General features: G+C 44.9%; 1 protein-coding gene across 9 annotated transcripts in view; it reads left to right on the forward strand.

Moving 5' to 3' along the window:
* Atpalpha (sodium/potassium-transporting ATPase subunit alpha) overlaps positions 1–17593 on the forward strand; it is a 213563-nt gene that overhangs the window by 194089 nt on the left and 1881 nt on the right. For 6 of the 9 annotated variants that reach the window (XM_017912188.1, XM_017912193.1, XM_017912191.1 and 3 more), the window contains 5 exons: positions 2081–2206; positions 3871–5596; positions 6239–6475; positions 7445–7746; positions 8927–9021. In XM_017912188.1, the coding sequence (XP_017767677.1) occupies positions 2081–2206; positions 3871–5596; positions 6239–6475; positions 7445–7746; positions 8927–9021 (2486 nt within the window). Of the gene's footprint in view, positions 1–2080; positions 2207–3870; positions 5597–6238; positions 6476–7444; positions 7747–7986; positions 8082–8926; positions 9022–14212; positions 14321–17593 lie in introns of all 9 variants that reach the window. The other 3 variants (XM_017912196.1, XM_017912190.1, XM_017912189.1) reach the window with 3 other exon arrangements.

The raw sequence follows: 17593 nt of genomic DNA on the forward strand, positions 1-17593 counted from the left end.
TCTTGCTCGCACTATTTTATTCCAACTCGCTATTACACAGCTACTAACACAGACACCAGGTATTATGGGAATCGTAGAATGATTCCTGAGCAGTTTATTCTCAGGATGTCAGCTGTCGCTTGATTTCTCAGGCTTCGCGAGATTATTTAGGCTGACAGGCTGGAAGCTGTCAAGATGAACGTTTAATGGATCTCGTGATGATTTCGCGAGGTCTTGGACACGGCTGATTTGGTGTTAACGATTCTGCGATTAATTAACACTTTATTGGGGTCTCGCGTGCCTATGTTGTAGGCACTACTGCGTATGCAGTGGTGTTGGGATGAAGGGTTGAGTATGTAATTGTAGCCTAATTCCTTGATCCTGGATCCTGGTATTTGTACTGAGGATTGAGAATCCTCTTTTTCCTTTTCTTTTTTTTTTAATGGGGATTATAAGGACGTTGAAATTTGCATTAGTGATTAGAGTATTGGGAAAATTGGGGTTGAGACATTTATTTAAATATTTAGTTTAGGGGATTGTTGTTGGAGACTTTACTCGAGAAGCTAGTTTTGCAAAATTCTTATTGGAGGCTTTAAATGGGAATTTAATTTGCAAAATTTTTATTCCAGATTTTAATTGGGAATTTAATTTGCAATATTTTTATTGGAAAATTTACTCCAGAATTTAATTTGCAGAAGTTTTATTGCAGACTGTATTTGAGAGATGTATTTGCAAAATTCTTATTAGAGATTTAAGTTGTGTATTTATCGTGCAAAATTCTTATTGGAGACAATATTTGAGAATCTATTTTGCAAAATTCTTATCAGAGGCTTTAATTGGGAATTTAGTTCGCAAAATTTTAATTGAAAGTTTTAATAGGGAATTCAATTTGCAATATTTTTTTGGAAACTTTAGTCAAGAATTTAGTTTCCAAAATTTGTATTGGAGACTTTACTTGTATATCTATCGTGCAAAATTCTTATTGGAGACAATATTTGAGAATCTATTTTGCAAAATTCTTGAGAATTCACTTTGCAAAATTTTCATTAGATACTTTATTTCGTAATCTATTTTGTAAAATTCTTAGCGGAGACTTTACTTAAAAATTTAATTTCTAAAATTTTTATTGCAAACTTTACTTGGGTATTTATTTTTCAAAATTGTAATTGTAGACTTTACTCGATAATTTATTTTGGAGACAATATTTCCACGTTCACCTTACTTGAAAACTTACCCCGAACACGTCACTTGAAAATTTATTTTGGAAACTTCCTTTGGAAGTTCGCTTCGGGAAGTCCGATTAAAAATTCAGCTTAAATACTTCTCTCGGGAGTTCACCTCGAATTTCATATATTATTCTAAGACTCGCTTTAGCAATTTCGGTAACGTTTGATGAGTTCAGGAATTATATATAACGTTAATTGATGATTCAACGTCTTCCAAGATCCTTCCACTTCCTGTTTCTATTCCAACGAGAACGATACCTCACACCTCTCTTAATCTACACGATACCTCTCTTAAAATTAATATCCCTAAAACACTGTTACATCAGGTGTTACTAAAAATAAGCGTTTCTACTCTCAAGCTTGAAAATTGTGTGTGTCTAAAGCTGCTAACTTACGTAGTATAAGCTTACGTAGTACTTACAACTTACCATTCTTTCCCTTAAAAATCCCCAAAATCCATGGGATGTTCTATTAACCAGTTAACTGCGGAATTTAATTTCAAAAATCCCTTTCAGGATGCGTAATTAACCCTTTGCACTCGACGATTCTTTCGTTACAGGAAGAAAGTAATTCTTAGACTTTCTGCCATAAAGTCGACGATAATTTTCAAACGATATATAAGAAATCGTATAGAAATTAATTACGTAGAATTATTTTACTTTGATATTCCACGCATAGTTAGGTAATCGTAAATTTGATATATTAATTAATATCCACCGTTGAAATTTGCTTAAATGGCGACTGAGGGGTGCCTCCCGAGTGCAAAGGGTTAAAATCGAGCAATCATGAGTATACACGTGAAACGCAGTTGGCTGGTGAATCACTGTTATCGTGATTTTTGGCTAACGTGTATTTTTCATTTTTCCAAAAACCAGTCGCGGCGGAAGAATCCAAAGCGGAGGGGGGACAATCTAGAGGACCTGAAGCAAGAGTTGGACATTGACTTCCACAAAATTACACCCGAGGAACTGTATCAGAGATTTCAGACGCACCCCGAAAACGTGAGTATCTGGTATCTCGAAAAGCTGTCAAAGGTACTTTTGAAAAATTAGAGAAAAATAGATAAAAATGAAAAGGAAAGGAGGAAAAGAGGTAAAACGATTCAGGTACGAGGAATTGGTTCGATTCGCGTTCCAGTTTAGAATAATTACTCGGCGCTGACGCGAGCTGAGTCTCTCTCTCTCTCTCTCTCTCTCTCTGTCTCTCCTCTCTGCGACCGAGTCGCACACCTCGATCGATCGGGTTATTTAAAGCTCTCGAGTATCATCGCTGACACGAAATTCCTGATATCCCTTATTTAGCGAGGCCGATAATTGTGGAACGCGTTGCAATCGTTAATCCGCGATGGCCGACGTGAATGGGTTGATGGAAGGAAGAATAGAGGCTCTGAGAAAGCTCAGGTGTGAATAGAATTTCCCGAAATGATTGCTATCCTGGGTATAATTATCGGAATTCTATGCTCCTCCGCGAAGAAAGATATCTTTGGTTCAAGTATCGTTTCTGTAGCCTCTTGGCACTGTCCCGGGCCTCTACGGGGACTCTGGGATCAGAGATTCGCGATATCGATGGGGACATGTTAATTAAACGGAAGGAGACTATGACGAGACGTGTCTAAAATTTTTTCAAAATTTTTGGAGTTGAGGTTAGCCAGGAACAGTGTCTTTGATTAAAAGCCCCTTCGCTAACTGTCAGTATGGACTTGGAGGAGAATTAATTAGGTGAAAGGAGACTATGATGAGATATATCAACAATTTTTAGAAATTTTTGGAGTTCAGGTTAGTCAGGAACAGTGTCTTTGATTAAAAGCCTCTTTGCTGACTGTCAGTATGGACTTTGATGACGAATTAAACGGAAGGAGACTATGATGAGACATGTCTAAAATGGTTTAGAAATCTTTAGAGTTGAGTTTAGCCAGGAACAGTGTCTTTGATTAAAAGCCTCTTCGCTGACTGTCAGTATTAATTAGGTGAAAGTAGACTTTGACAAGACATGTCTAAAATTTTTGGAGTTGAGGTTAGCGAGGAACAGTGTCTTTGATTGGAATCATCTTCGTTGACTCTGAATATCGACTTTGAAACGAATTCATAGCGCGATATCAAGGAAAATAAGTAGATTAAAAATTCTAAGGATCATTGACATTGCTCTGACCAAGTCCTGATGCTAATTGGTCAAAGCAATGCCAATAAACCTTAGAAGTCCTGATGCTAATTCGAATATCTATAGTAATCTGTCAATGAACATTTTCGTGGGTGAAGGAGCAATCGTGAAATACTTACATCCCTGACTTGATACCTAGAATCAAACTATGACATGTCTATCTAGGTAGCAAAACCATTCTTGCAATATTTGACGATTAAACCGGGACTAGGACCAAGTCTATAACACGTGTAGACACGTAGACGTACTATACATATTGTCAAAGCTTCCTCGTGCTAACCAAAATACTCACAACAACTGGACAAGTGCAGTCTCGTGTCAATTCCACTGTCAATTATTAATAACGAACGAAAGAGGAGAAGAGAAGGGAGACAAACTCTTTCGCACAACTGAGAACAATCCGAGTATCAAAATCTATTATATGACAGCACTTAGACGCGACGCAGAATGAAACGGGATGAACCTAAGACCTAGCCTAACCTTCTAACGCTCAATGTGTCTGTTACAGGGCCTCAGCCATGCGAAGGCAAAAGAGAATCTGGAGAGGGACGGTCCAAACGCGCTGACGCCGCCAAAACAGACACCAGAATGGGTGAAATTCTGTAAAAATCTGTTCGGCGGCTTCGCGTTGCTACTGTGGATCGGCGCAATCCTCTGCTTCATCGCGTACTCGATCCAGGCGTCGACCAGCGAGGATCCTAACGACGACAATCTGTACCTGGGCATCGTGTTGGCAGCGGTAGTGATAGTGACAGGCATATTCTCGTATTACCAGGAAAGCAAGTCTAGCAAAATCATGGAATCGTTCAAGAACATGGTACCTCAGATCGCGATCGTGATCAGGGAAGGCGAGAAGCTTACGTTGAAGGCGGAACAATTGGTGCTTGGCGACGTGGTCGAGGTGAAATTCGGCGATCGTATACCGGCCGACATCAGGATCATCGAGTCACGGGGATTCAAAGTTGACAACAGCTCGCTGACAGGAGAATCCGAGCCACAGTCGAGGTCTCCGGAGTTTACGAACGAGAATCCGTTAGAAACGAAAAATCTTGCCTTTTTCTCGACGAACGCCGTTGAGGGTACAGCGAAGGGTGTGGTGATTTGCTGCGGCGATCAGACTGTCATGGGAAGGATCGCTGGTTTGGCATCTGGTCTTGACACCGGTGAGACCCCGATCGCTAAGGAGATTCACCACTTCATCCATCTGATCACAGGCGTGGCCGTGTTTCTCGGTGTGACCTTCTTCGTTATCGCTTTCATCCTTGGCTACCATTGGCTGGACGCTGTCATCTTCCTCATCGGTATCATCGTGGCTAACGTGCCGGAAGGTTTACTGGCGACCGTAACCGTGTGCCTGACGTTGACAGCCAAGCGAATGGCATCGAAGAATTGTCTGGTTAAGAATCTCGAGGCTGTCGAGACATTGGGCTCCACGTCGACCATCTGCTCGGACAAGACCGGTACGCTGACTCAGAATCGTATGACCGTTGCTCACATGTGGTTCGACAATCAGATCATCGAGGCTGACACGACGGAGGATCAGTCCGGACTGCAATACGACCGAACGAGCCCTGGATTCAAGGCATTAGCCAAAATCGCTACCCTCTGCAACCGAGCCGAGTTCAAAGCTGGCCAGGAAGACAAACCGATTCTGAAGAAGGAAGTGAACGGTGACGCGTCAGAGGCTGCCCTGTTGAAATGCATGGAACTGGCTCTTGGGGACGTAATGGGCATCAGGAAACGTAACAAGAAAGTCTGCGAGATTCCGTTCAACTCGACCAACAAGTATCAGGTATCTATCCACGAATCGGACAACCCGGATGACCCCAGACACCTGCTGGTGATGAAGGGCGCCCCGGAAAGGATCCTGGATCGTTGCTCCACTATCTTCATCGGTGGAAAGGAAAAGATGCTGGACGAGGAGATGAAGGAGGCTTTCAACAATGCTTACCTCGAGCTCGGTGGCCTGGGTGAACGTGTGCTCGGTTTCTGCGACTACATACTGCCGTCCGACAAATTCCCGATCGGCTTCAAGTTCAACTGCGACGACCCTAACTTCCCTGTAGATGGACTCCGCTTTGTGGGCCTGATGTCTATGATCGACCCGCCCAGGGCTGCGGTGCCTGACGCAGTCGCCAAGTGCCGTTCCGCCGGCATCAAGGTCATCATGGTAACCGGTGACCATCCGATCACTGCCAAAGCCATTGCCAAATCTGTCGGCATCATCTCTGAAGGTCAGTCTCACTGGCAGTTTCCCTCGAAGTCCTAATTGATCGTAATTGACCTGTCAACTCAGGACCAATTTATACTATAGTCCCTATAGTCTGACGTTGACAGATCAAAAGCTATGAAACGAGTTATGAAACGTTAGGGAAGCAACCTGGACTCTGTGTCTTACTCTATTAATTATGTTCTTAGTCTGTTACTTTCGCTTGCAAATCATGTCATCTGGTTATCATAATAATCTTCATCCGCATCCATCGGGAACAACGTGAATTTCGCTCGCCTGAAATTCCTCAACTTCGCTGCAACTTCGTTAATCCAAAGTGATGGTCGGGCTGCTTAACCTCGCTTTAAATTTAACCAGATTATCGCATTTACATCCGAATATCCTCGTTTTCTGGTCCGCTCGAGCATACCGCGGAGCCAGGTAAAGGAATGCAAATGAAAGCTTCTGCTTCTGTACCCTTCTTATAAAATATTCATAACTCGGTAGCCGATGTTAGGAGACTGGTAAAGAAAATTTAGAACCCACGCTCTCCGCGCGGACTCGGTGATATTAGGTAAAATTTCATGGAAAATCGCGTTTGGGCAAATTGCCCGCCGCTTTCCATCTCGAAGAGGTCTCTTGTATCGAAAGCGTTGTTTCCGAGCAGGTAACGAGACCGTGGAGGACATCGCTCAGCGCTTGAATATCCCGGTATCCGAAGTGAATCCTCGCGAGGCCAAGGCCGCCGTCATCCACGGAACCGAACTCAGGGAACTGAACTCCGACCAACTGGACGAGATCCTCAGGTACCACACCGAAATTGTGTTCGCCCGTACCTCGCCTCAGCAGAAGCTCATCATCGTCGAAGGCTGCCAACGAATGGGTGCTATCGTCGCTGTAACTGGTACGGCACTGTTCTCCTAATTCATTAACGATTTCCCGATAATTTCTCGACGTGTTCCATTGGTGGTACTCGTGGTCTTCCAGTAGTGGTCTGTCTTTTGAAATTCGCCACGAAAATTGTCGCAAACGCGAAATAAAAGGGTAGTAATGTAGCTATGACAGCATCGTGTACACTCTCGCTACGAAATGATTCTAAATTGAAGGAGATTCTCGTCGTGTTCCACTGGTACTCGTAGTCTTCCAATAGTGGTCTGCCTTTTGAAATTCGACGCGAAAATTGTCGCAAACGCGAAATAAAGGGTAGTAATGTAGCTATGACAGCATCGTGCACACTCTCGCTACGAAATGATTCTGAATTCAAGGAGGTTCGAGGATTTTCTCGCAAATCATTGGTAAACCCTCCACTTCCTATAATATAACATCCAAACTTTCTAATAGTATCCCTATCTAAGGCAGAGCCTGTTAGGAAGCCTTACCGATGAGTTCGCTGTCAGACCCAGGACCTGAGACAACGCATCCCTTCCTTTTTCTTTCGTTCCTTCTAGCACCACCGTCACATCGAGTATACCTGTCACAACAGACAAGCAACAACTATGAGATAGGTTCCCCTACATAGCCATTACACTTTCCTGACGACTGATCGCTAACTAGAGATCAACGCACTTCCTGTGAACGCAGTGTTCTCTGAAGAACGCTGGTTTTAATCCTCTCTCAGCTCTCCAGGGAATATCAACTGTGACGATAAGACCGTGACTCGTTTGCCACCAGTGTTGCACTTGACCAAATCCTCTTTGGACTCGGGCTATGCAAAGACCCAACTTACACGTGTCCATAATCTTGAACCAACCTTGCGGCTTCCATTAGACTACGTATACTCGGTCTAGAAATTCGACGCGAGGAATATCCGATGTAACTCGAGCTTAAGGTACACCACTCTAGAATTATACTGATATTTGATTGACCGTTGCAGGTGATGGTGTGAACGACTCGCCCGCATTGAAGAAGGCTGACATCGGTGTAGCCATGGGTCTCGCTGGTTCCGACGTATCGAAACAGGCCGCTGACATGATTCTGCTCGACGACAACTTCGCCTCGATCGTGACCGGCGTCGAAGAGGGTCGACTGATCTTCGACAACCTGAAGAAGTCCATCGCGTACACCCTGACCTCGAACATCCCCGAGATCTCACCTTTCCTGGCGTTCATCCTTTGCGACATCCCTCTGCCTCTTGGTACCGTCACTATTCTCTGCATCGACTTGGGAACGGACATGGTGAGTGACGTTTTACCATTCGCGTTTCGATCATCTCTCTACGGACGTGGTCGGAACGCTGACGAGCTAGCGTACCGAATCCAACGGCTCCTCGGCGAGTTTCGCGAGTTCGTCGAGTCTTTCGAGGTGTCGTTGCGATTCTTCTCGAGTAACCAAATATTTTCAGCATCGTGTCACATTTATGCTTGGTCGTCTGCTGGGTAGACGGCCAGATTCTATGTCTAAAACGATGATTATCAGGTGCCAGCCATATCCCTGGCGTACGAGCATGCCGAGTCGGATATCATGAAGAGAAGGCCTCGTGATCCGTACCACGATAACCTCGTCAACGAAAGGTTTTATTGTCGGGAAATATAGCTTGTCGAAGTTAGACTGTGTCACTGTCCTTAGGCCAGCTAGAGCTCCTGTATCAGCGGTATGCCAGATGAAGCAGTAGGAGTACCTTTCGCCTTTGGAAATCAACCTTAATCGTATTTCTAATCCGGTGTCTTGTTTAGGTGACCAGGGGGAAGCTATCTGACCAGGAATCACCGTGATTTCGTTCGTGTCGTGTCGAACCACGAAGATCTTGATACCCACTGAGACTGCTTGCTATCTATTTAAGCCTGATTCAGCTATGAGAAATTGTTATCGGGATAACTAAGAGTAATCGTCCACGCAGATCTCGTTAGGATCATAGTGTTCGTGGTTCCTCCAGATATAATCGAATTTTTCCAGCCGAGAAACCTGTCACAATCTCGCAAGCAGGGCATGATAGAAGAGACTGGGTGTTTCGGGGATCATCGAACGATGATCGAAAGAACCGATCCCGAAATGCTTCCTCTCGTCCCTCGACACTTCCCGCCTCATCGTTCCAATCGATTTAGTTCTCTCAGTTGATTTTTGCTTACCTTTTCTGCGTTCTCATCATATGATACTCACTGGTCGCAAGAATGCTGATTGTCGCGTTGATCGTTGATCGTTGATCGTTAAATGTTCCTCGCGAACGACGAAGACAGAAGGTTCAGACAACTGTTCCTCCTTCCTCTCTTTGTCTGCTCTTCGCGTGTTCCTTTTCGTTTTATGAACTCGTGAAATGAAAATGGTCAGCATCCTTGTATCGCGGGTCATGAAGAAACGATACTCATCATTGTTCTAACTGTTGGCGTTGTTACTGAGCCTCTTGATAATGTGACGTCAGGTACCAGCCATCTCACTTGCCTACGAGGAGGCAGAGAGCGATATTATGAAGCGACATCCACGAAACCCCTTCACTGACAAGCTAGTTAACGAAAGGTAACACATCAACAACATAACCGAGCCTTGACAAAACTACTACTACTACTGCTACTACTACTACTACAACTACTACTACTACTACTACTACTATTACTACTACTACTACTATTACACCATTGATACTTTTTATGGTCAGAAAGAGTAATCGGTGACATGATCTGTCTGATTCCTGAAGCTTTCGCTGTTCGTCCTAATTGCATTTGCATTTATCCGTTTCTTTTCTCAGATTAGAGTAATTTCCATGATCAGAATAAATTGGCAATTGTAACTGTCGTAACGAGTCTCGTTGTGTAAATGGTTTTTGCTGCACTGTAGAATATCCGTAGAAGTCTCTGCGAGCCTTCAGGAATCAGGTCACACGGTCTCCATTACCTGTCTATTGGTCGTTACACCTCTTACTTGATCTTATGGTTATTGTACAGTAGCTAGTTCGTTCTGTCTCGTATATACTCGTTCTCGAACACTTAAAGAAAAGCCGAAAGGAAAGAAAAAGAGAAAAACAAACGGAATTGCGACACAGAGATTACTCTCACGAACACGTTTCTATATCCTGTATAACGATCATGTGTATACTCGTTGTCCGATCGCACTCACAGGCCTGACGACTGGGCTCGAGGCGACAACGACTCGTGTGCAAATTAATCCCTAGCCTGATCTGTCAAAAAAATTGTTCGATGTTGTATTATCTATCTATTTTCTCTCCGTGTCTACCATTTTTTTTCTTTTTTTTTCTTTTTTTTTCTTTTCCCCGTCTATTTTTCGTACGAGAGTCTGTTGGAATTAACCGACCTATTGCTGTGTCCAGTGTTTGTTGAACGAATCCCTATGCTAAACGAAACGTGAACGACCAACAGTTGCTGTCCCCCGCGCGAGTGAATGCCACTTTTCAACTGGTGCATCGCATTAGACGAAAAAAAATGTAACGAAATCGGGGCCCGACGGGCCCCACCCGTTGTTCGCATTTGAGAAGAAGCATAAATGTCTGAAGGATTGTACAAAACCGCTTTTTCCCTGTGACAACGAAAGCTTTTTCGCTCGAGCTTCGATATTACCGCGAGTTCAAAAGAGGCCCGAAAGAAAGGACCGAGGAAAGGAAAATGGCGGAGCATGCCGGTCACATGGCTCCTGCCCTTCTTTATTCTTTCGCCTGTCTTTCGTTTCCATTCTTTTCCTCCACGACCTGTGTTCCGCTTTGTAAGTTTGTTGGTCGAACGCCAAAGGCTGCGGGGTTTAATTTGTTCGATGGCTTGGTCGGAGGACACTCAAACACGCTAGGAGATGATAAATGACCGATGGTCTAACAAGGTAACAGAATGGTGCACGCAGGTATAACACTTCAAGGCATTTGGTGACTGGGTATTACACACTAGAGCTTTGTTATCTCAACTTTTAATATATTCTATCTATCTATATCTATCTTTCTCTTTCTCTCTATCTATTAACCTCCCTCTTCGAGAGCCCGGTCGATACTCCATCTCACCGCCGGATCGCCATCTTGATCCGGTCAACGTTTGCTCGTCCACGATTACGCGCGAAATTTGAAAATATTCACCGTGTTTACCATGAACGAAACATATTTGAAACGTATTCCTTCATCGCGAAATTTGAAACATATTCACATATTCATAGTGTTTGATGATCCAGGCAATTCTCCAACCTCGTCGAATCTCGGGATATTTATATTTCGAGATATCGTCGAGTTGCGTGATAATTTGGAGAATTCGGGGAAGTTTTTGTAACGCGGAATCGTGGGACGAGGAAGCGAAAGCGACTTCCTTTTTCGAGCATTCTCGTTTTCCCTGAAACGAACACGAAAAGAAAGAAAGATACAATTGCCAGTGAAGCAGTCGCTTCCATAACGATGATCTTCGCTTGTAATTAGTTATTTCGTAAACGCCAAAGGTAAGCCGATCTCTCTTTCACTCAAGTCTTTCTCTTTCTATTTATCTGTCTGTCTATCTATTCACTTCCTCTGCCTCTTTTTCTCTGTCTCTATGATTCTTTACTCCACTTCGAGCTCAGCTTTTACTCCGAGCTTCTCGACCCTAGTTCCCCCTTTCATCGAACTGTGTCGCCACCGTCGACCCTCCGCCATCTTGGCTCACCCATAGACGCAACGTCTGCCTTATTTTTTCTCGTTTTTCCTTTTCATTGCCTGAAAAAAAAATAAAATAAAATAAAAAAGCAGAGAAATTTCGAGATCCGAGTTGTACGATTCCCTTTTTCGGACTCGTTCGGATTTCATAATTCGGATCGACGCGAGTCGTCCATCTTTGACACGCCATTATCATCGCCATTATTAATGGCAAGCTACGATATTTTCTCACATTTCCATATTTTTCGGTATTTTATCACCTCATCCTCTTTCTCGCATCTCTTAATCCGCTCTCTGATCTTTATTCGCTGTTTTATCTCGCGTCTCTCTTCTTCCACTCTCCCTGGCTGTCTCTCTCGCAACGTCGTCGTTGCTCTGCCTCGTTGACTTGTCAACGACCAATCTTCTTGCCTCTCTTCTTTCTTTTTTCCTTCTTTATTTTTCCCTTTCTCTTCATCTTCTCGACTGCTTCGTCCAAAAGATCCGATGTGTAACCCCACTTTCCAGTTGATCGATTAGACGATCCCGAGATTGCAAGGACTCGATGAGTCTCGAGGAAGCTAATCGATGGTCCTTGAACGTTCCACGTATACACGGATGAGTTAGTTCCGAAGAGATCAGCCGTATTCACTTTTCTCTCGATCTCGAATCGAGAAGACACACACCATCGAACACGCGTACACGGGGAACACACGGCAGAAAGATGTGTAGGAGAATCGGTTGGCCGGTCTGGACCGATGCAGAACGGTTTCGTGGTGTCGCGCAGTTGTTCTTGATTCTCGACAAGTTCACGTCCACTTCTGCATCCGGCGATTCTCGACATCTTTTCATCGAGTCCGCGAGCTTAGTCGAGACTTGGTAGTCGGCGAGTCTCGTCGAGTGGAGCGAGCCCGTTTTACGGGAGATCTTAACACGTTCGAGTCGAGGAAGAACTTCGCAAAATGGCGGAGTCGCGCCGAGCTTCTCTGAACTGCCGCTCGCAGCGCTGCTGCGGCGGGATCTTCGCTGGAAGACATCTTTGCTCGCCCCGCTTCGCGTTTTGAGACACGATTTTTATTTAAAGGAAAAAAGGGAGGAGATGTTACGAAATGAAGAAAGAGAGAGGGAAAGGGAGAAAACGAGAGGCGATAAGCTACATGTATTATGAGAAACGTGTTAAGGTACCCGAGTTTGCTCCTCGTCGACGGTGCTCGTCCCTGAAAGCCATAGCTAGTTGAATCTATTTTGTATATAACTGTCTACATAGATCGATATAGTCGTGTTATATATCTATATATCTATATATATATTTACTATTCATCCCCTTGGTAATTGTCATTATTATCGTTGCCTATCAGCATCACTGTCATCATTATCATCGGTATTATTAGCAACTTGTCCCCCTTTCTCTGATCATCATTCGCAATCGATCCCAGATCCGCACAGTTATCCTTCGACCACACATTCCTACCTCACGACTGTTCACACCACACTTCTCTTTACCATTGTTACTACTATTTTTACTACTTATTATATACGCCGTCACGACCACACACACGCCAGCATATTTATTATTACTACTACTACTAGTACTACTATTACTATTAGCGTTTCAAAATAGCCACGGGAATTTTTACTATCGTTACTATCTTTTTATACTTTATACTCTCTACTGTCACACAGCTGTGCCGCTGCTACCTCTACTTTATATCTATCATATCACCTATGTTTCACCTACCGTTTACCTAACGCCTTTACTCGACGCTCGCTCATCATCGAGCCACGTCCAACGCATAAGACGACACCGCGATAACGAAACGTAACGAAACGGAACGGAACGGAACGGAACGGAACGAGATGGTGGCAAGGAACAGACCGTGATGGTGGAAACGTTACGAGAAGTGTGCGGGCGCGAGAGAGAGAGAGAGAGGAAAAATAAGCAAAGGACGATAACGGGAATAAGCGACACGGTGTACGACAGGATACCGCACCTTTGTACATATTTTTAGGCGTCATGACTTCTTCTTTGCAGTTTTTTATTCTTTACAGTCCTCTCACAATTTTATTCTGTAATGCGCTGGCTACCGCCGCTGCCTTCTACCACTTCTGCGACTGGCAACTTTCTAACGACCGCTGAACGACCGAGCGAGACACGTCTTTTATTATCAACCATCAAGTTACCCACTTTCCGCCGACCGACTTCTAAACGCGGCCATTTCACCGGGCCCGATACGCATCATGTATGATGATAACAGGGGAAGAACATGGTTGCGCTCCCTCATGCGTCAGAGAGCCTGTCCGATTTTCTCCAGATCGATCAGACATCGATTCGCGATTTTGCCTCGTCCGTTTCTTGTCAATTTTGCTTTTACCCCCTCAATGTCGAGCAAACGAGTGTCGAGTTTTTGCCCCCCGCCCCCCCTTTTTTCTCCTAACTACGTCTCTCTGTGCATCGGGGTGAGGTCACATGCTTGGAGATACTAACAAAAATGAAGCTTGAATTTTGCGGTACTAAGGTGCACGAAAGAGTATGGAACTCGAGCAACCGGACAATCGTGATCGAATCACACTTCACGCGGGTTTTCTTCTTTTCTTCTCGCTCTGTATCTGATATCGCGCGGATCTTCCCTTCGTTCGAGGCCGGTTCTTCGATCCACGCTGAACCAACCAGGAAGCCAGAGACTCGTGTCGCGGAAATGAACTATACGTCCGGGAACGCGTTGTTTGGTTGACAGGAGATAGATAGAGTTTACGCGATGTTCATTGCGCAAAAACTGGTACCGAACTGGTCTTCGGCGGAAGAACAGCCGGCGCCATCTACCGCAGCGGAGAAGTGCGGAATTTCTCGTGAATTCCCGCCGACTCTGTTCTGCGGCGACGCGAAGGGAAGGGACCGAAAGCGCGGACCATGGAGAGGGCGCCGTCTCGCGGCTCGCTCCGTGGCCCGCCATCTTGTTCGCAGGCCCGGTCGCCTGATTTCCTGCCTCTTTCGCCAGCACCGACGCACAAAATTAATCTTGTACATATAATGTAAATATGCATACATGTATATATATATCTATGCTATCTTGTACGGTGTACGGGGTGCTTGGTACACGTTTTTTCTCTAATCAATGGTGGATGGCAGGTGCCGGCCATCTCGCTAGCTTACGAGGCACCGGAGTCGGACATTATGAAACGGCAGCCCCGCGATCCTTACAGAGACAATCTTGTCAACCGAAGGTAGGTCTCCCAACTGCCCACCAGAGAAACCAATCTACCTAGCGAAAATCCATGCACTCACAAACCCAAGCTGCAGACGCCATACATCTTACACGCGACACACGTACACGCAACGTACAGACACGCGTGACATCGACACCTACACAGACATGAACGGTGCGTCGACTGGTTTACAGATCTTTGGCGAGGATTATTCTGGGTCACGTGGTTTGCTTTTACTCCGTTTATTTTTATTTTTTTTCCCACCCAGTTAGATATTAGATTCTAGAGATCTAGAGGTTCATAATTCTTTGCAGTCCTGCATTTCAAATTCGTGGCTCGTTTTCTTCCATTTAGTTTCAGTACCATGTGTACGTGTACGTAGGCTGTTTATGTTGTAATTTGATTTATGGCAACGACTGGGACTGCAAAGGCTTAACGATTTTAGAGTTCGAATTAGAGACTAACGAAGTCACTGGTGTTCCGATAGATTCCTCTGATTCGAGGGATTTAGTAGTCTTGAAACAGTTGCAATTTGCGTGATTTTTCTTCGAATGTTAAAGGATGAATTTAGATTTCGAGTCCGTTTTTCTCATCACCCTTCTTCGAACACCTCTGACGTCTTCTCGAACGACCAACGTGCTCAGACTGATCGCCAAAAGTGATTCGGGATTGATGGAAATTTTTGATTCTTGAGAGAACCAATTCGACGAACGTTTTCGAGAAAATTTGATCTACTCGACGCATCGTACCCGCGTATACGCGTGCGTGCATGCACGCGTACGCGCGCACACACGCGACACATGATTGTTACACGTCATTGACAGAGTGTCTACTGAAATGTCGGAGTCGTTCGTTTTGTTTCTGAACTACAGATCTCTCATTGTCTCGATGGTCACTCGCTTGATCTTTATTTTGTTCTGCACGCGAACAACGACGAAGTGTTCTTTTTATATCGTGTTTTGTCGCGTGCACTTGTCGTCTGCACTTCGTCCGGGGTAGAACGAGGATCCCGAGAAAACGAAAAGTAAGCAGAGAGATTCGGGATGCAACGGGAAACGCTTAGTAGACCTTAGTAGACCGGGGAATTTCGCGAGAACTCGGAAGTTTGGGACGCTCGGGGACCGCGCGCGAGTGGCACCGATTAGAGTGTCATCGCCGTGGATTCGCCTAATCGAATCGAATCGAGTCGAATTGGACGGTGATCGCTAAATCTGTGAGAGAAGTCGAGAGAAAGATATCGAGAGCAAAGCGACGGAAGAGAAACGCGCCAAGAGTCTCGGTTGACACTCTACGCCTCGTCAAAAGGCCAGAAACACGTCTCTAGGAAACCTAGTTGATTAGCGATAGCACAAGCAAGTAACCATAACCTAGGAGAGTTACAGTGTTGGGAATGCCGATGCCGAATGTTTTAGCCACGCAATTAGACCAAAGTTCTGCCAAACGGCTCGAACGAGGTTAACCTAACCGCCGATCGTCTTGCGCCTAATCAGAGGACCTGCGCGGTCCGTGCAGCTTCTTTTTGACAATGCCGACAGCTCGACCCTCGTAGTCGTTGCGCCACGTGCGTGTTGCCACACTAACGCTGAGAAACGTAGAGAGTGTACTAACGCCGAGAGAGAGAGCAGAGAGAAATGTTGCTAAAAATTCGAGAGAGCGAGGAAATGGGATAGAGTAGTAGAGGAGACTGCGAATCGGGAGTGTCACACGCTCTGTTCGAATGTTAGACGCCGACAGCTGGGCTGCTTTGATCCCCGTGATTTGGAAAGAAAATAACTAACTCATAGAAGTAACATCGACGATGATAACGATCAAATCTGAGCACGGCCTGTGCAGGATTCAGCGAAACTAACCGAGTCTATTAACGCTACGAGGCTGACGCCACGGATATAGCGAGAGATAGTGGGTCACTAACAGCTTGTAATTTGTCTCATAGTCTACGACGCCGCGCCTTTCTGCCCGCTCTATTCTCTATCCTGATACTGACAAACGAATCTTCGTCGATTCCGTTCATATTTATCTTAACGCCATGATTTCGTTCTCTTATTCGATTCTGCAAACGCTTGACCAAGCTAACTGACTGATGATAATGCGTGACACCACGGCCTGTTGCATGCGAATGCCATGATGGTTTGCCATGATGGACCTGGCTCACTGCGAATGCTTCCGAGGATCCTGAACATTCTCCACGGTCTCTTGTCACCCTTTATTATCGTTTGCCAATATCTAACCCTTGTCGGTCACCTGTCACCTGTCACGTGACAGCACGTTGCTTTACTTTGTCGCTACTGTCTTACGTCACGTGGGAGATGACAAGGCGGACTCTTGCCCTGAAGATCTTTCGCATATTTATCGAAAGCAGCTAAAACCTAGCGAGAATCGCGTGTAAAAAGCTAGCGTCCGATAGGGGTTGATATTTCCTCTAATTTCTCGAAGGAAATAACTTCGGATACGGATGAAACGCGGAGAAATAACATCCAAATCGAATAAATCCAGGAATCTTAGAATTTCCGCGATTAACTCCTTACACTACGCGCCCGACTCAGTTCGAGATAGCCACGATTCCATTCGAGGTATTCATACTTAGCCCGAGATTAAGACCACGAGTCAGACTCGTGATATTCATGTTCGACCCGAAAATGCCGATCACGTGTCGGACTCGTGATATTCATGTTCGACCCGAAAATGTCGATCACGTGTCGGACTCGTGATATTCATGTTCGACCCGAAAATGTCGATCACGTGTCGGACTCGTGATATTCATGTTCGACCCGAAATGACGATCACGAGTCATACTCGTGGTATCCACGTTTGGCATGAAACTATACAACGTGCCTCGCTCGTGATATTCAAGTTTGGCCTAATATTTTCGCGAAAATAGTGCAAGGGATTAAATATCGAATATTCGATATTTAACGAATATTATCGATTTATTCGTCAAATATTATCGATCGTCGTTATATATTTAGGGTACCCTTACCGATTTAAAGTATCCTTATCGATTTTCGAAAGCAGGTAAGCGAAGATTCGAAGTTCGAAGTTCGATGTACGACGAATGTTCAGAGAGATTCGGGAGACAGTCCAGGTGGTTAGGTCCACGATAAATTAGCACACACGGATACTAATTGAAGACTGATGCTGCTTCGATCGCTAACCACGCCAGATCTCACGGTTCGATCGAGCGGCCTGTGCATGTGCACCGGAATCTGCATGTAGCTAGCTCGGTGGCTGTGAAAAGTGAACCGTGAAGTGTGGCCACGATAAAATTGTGTGTCTGTGTCTTGAGCTTTGTGT

This window comes from Eufriesea mexicana, unplaced genomic scaffold (genome assembly GCF_001483705.2).
Source record: "Eufriesea mexicana isolate 0111107269 unplaced genomic scaffold, ASM148370v2 scaffold354, whole genome shotgun sequence".
Taxonomy (NCBI): domain Eukaryota; kingdom Metazoa; phylum Arthropoda; class Insecta; order Hymenoptera; family Apidae; genus Eufriesea; species Eufriesea mexicana.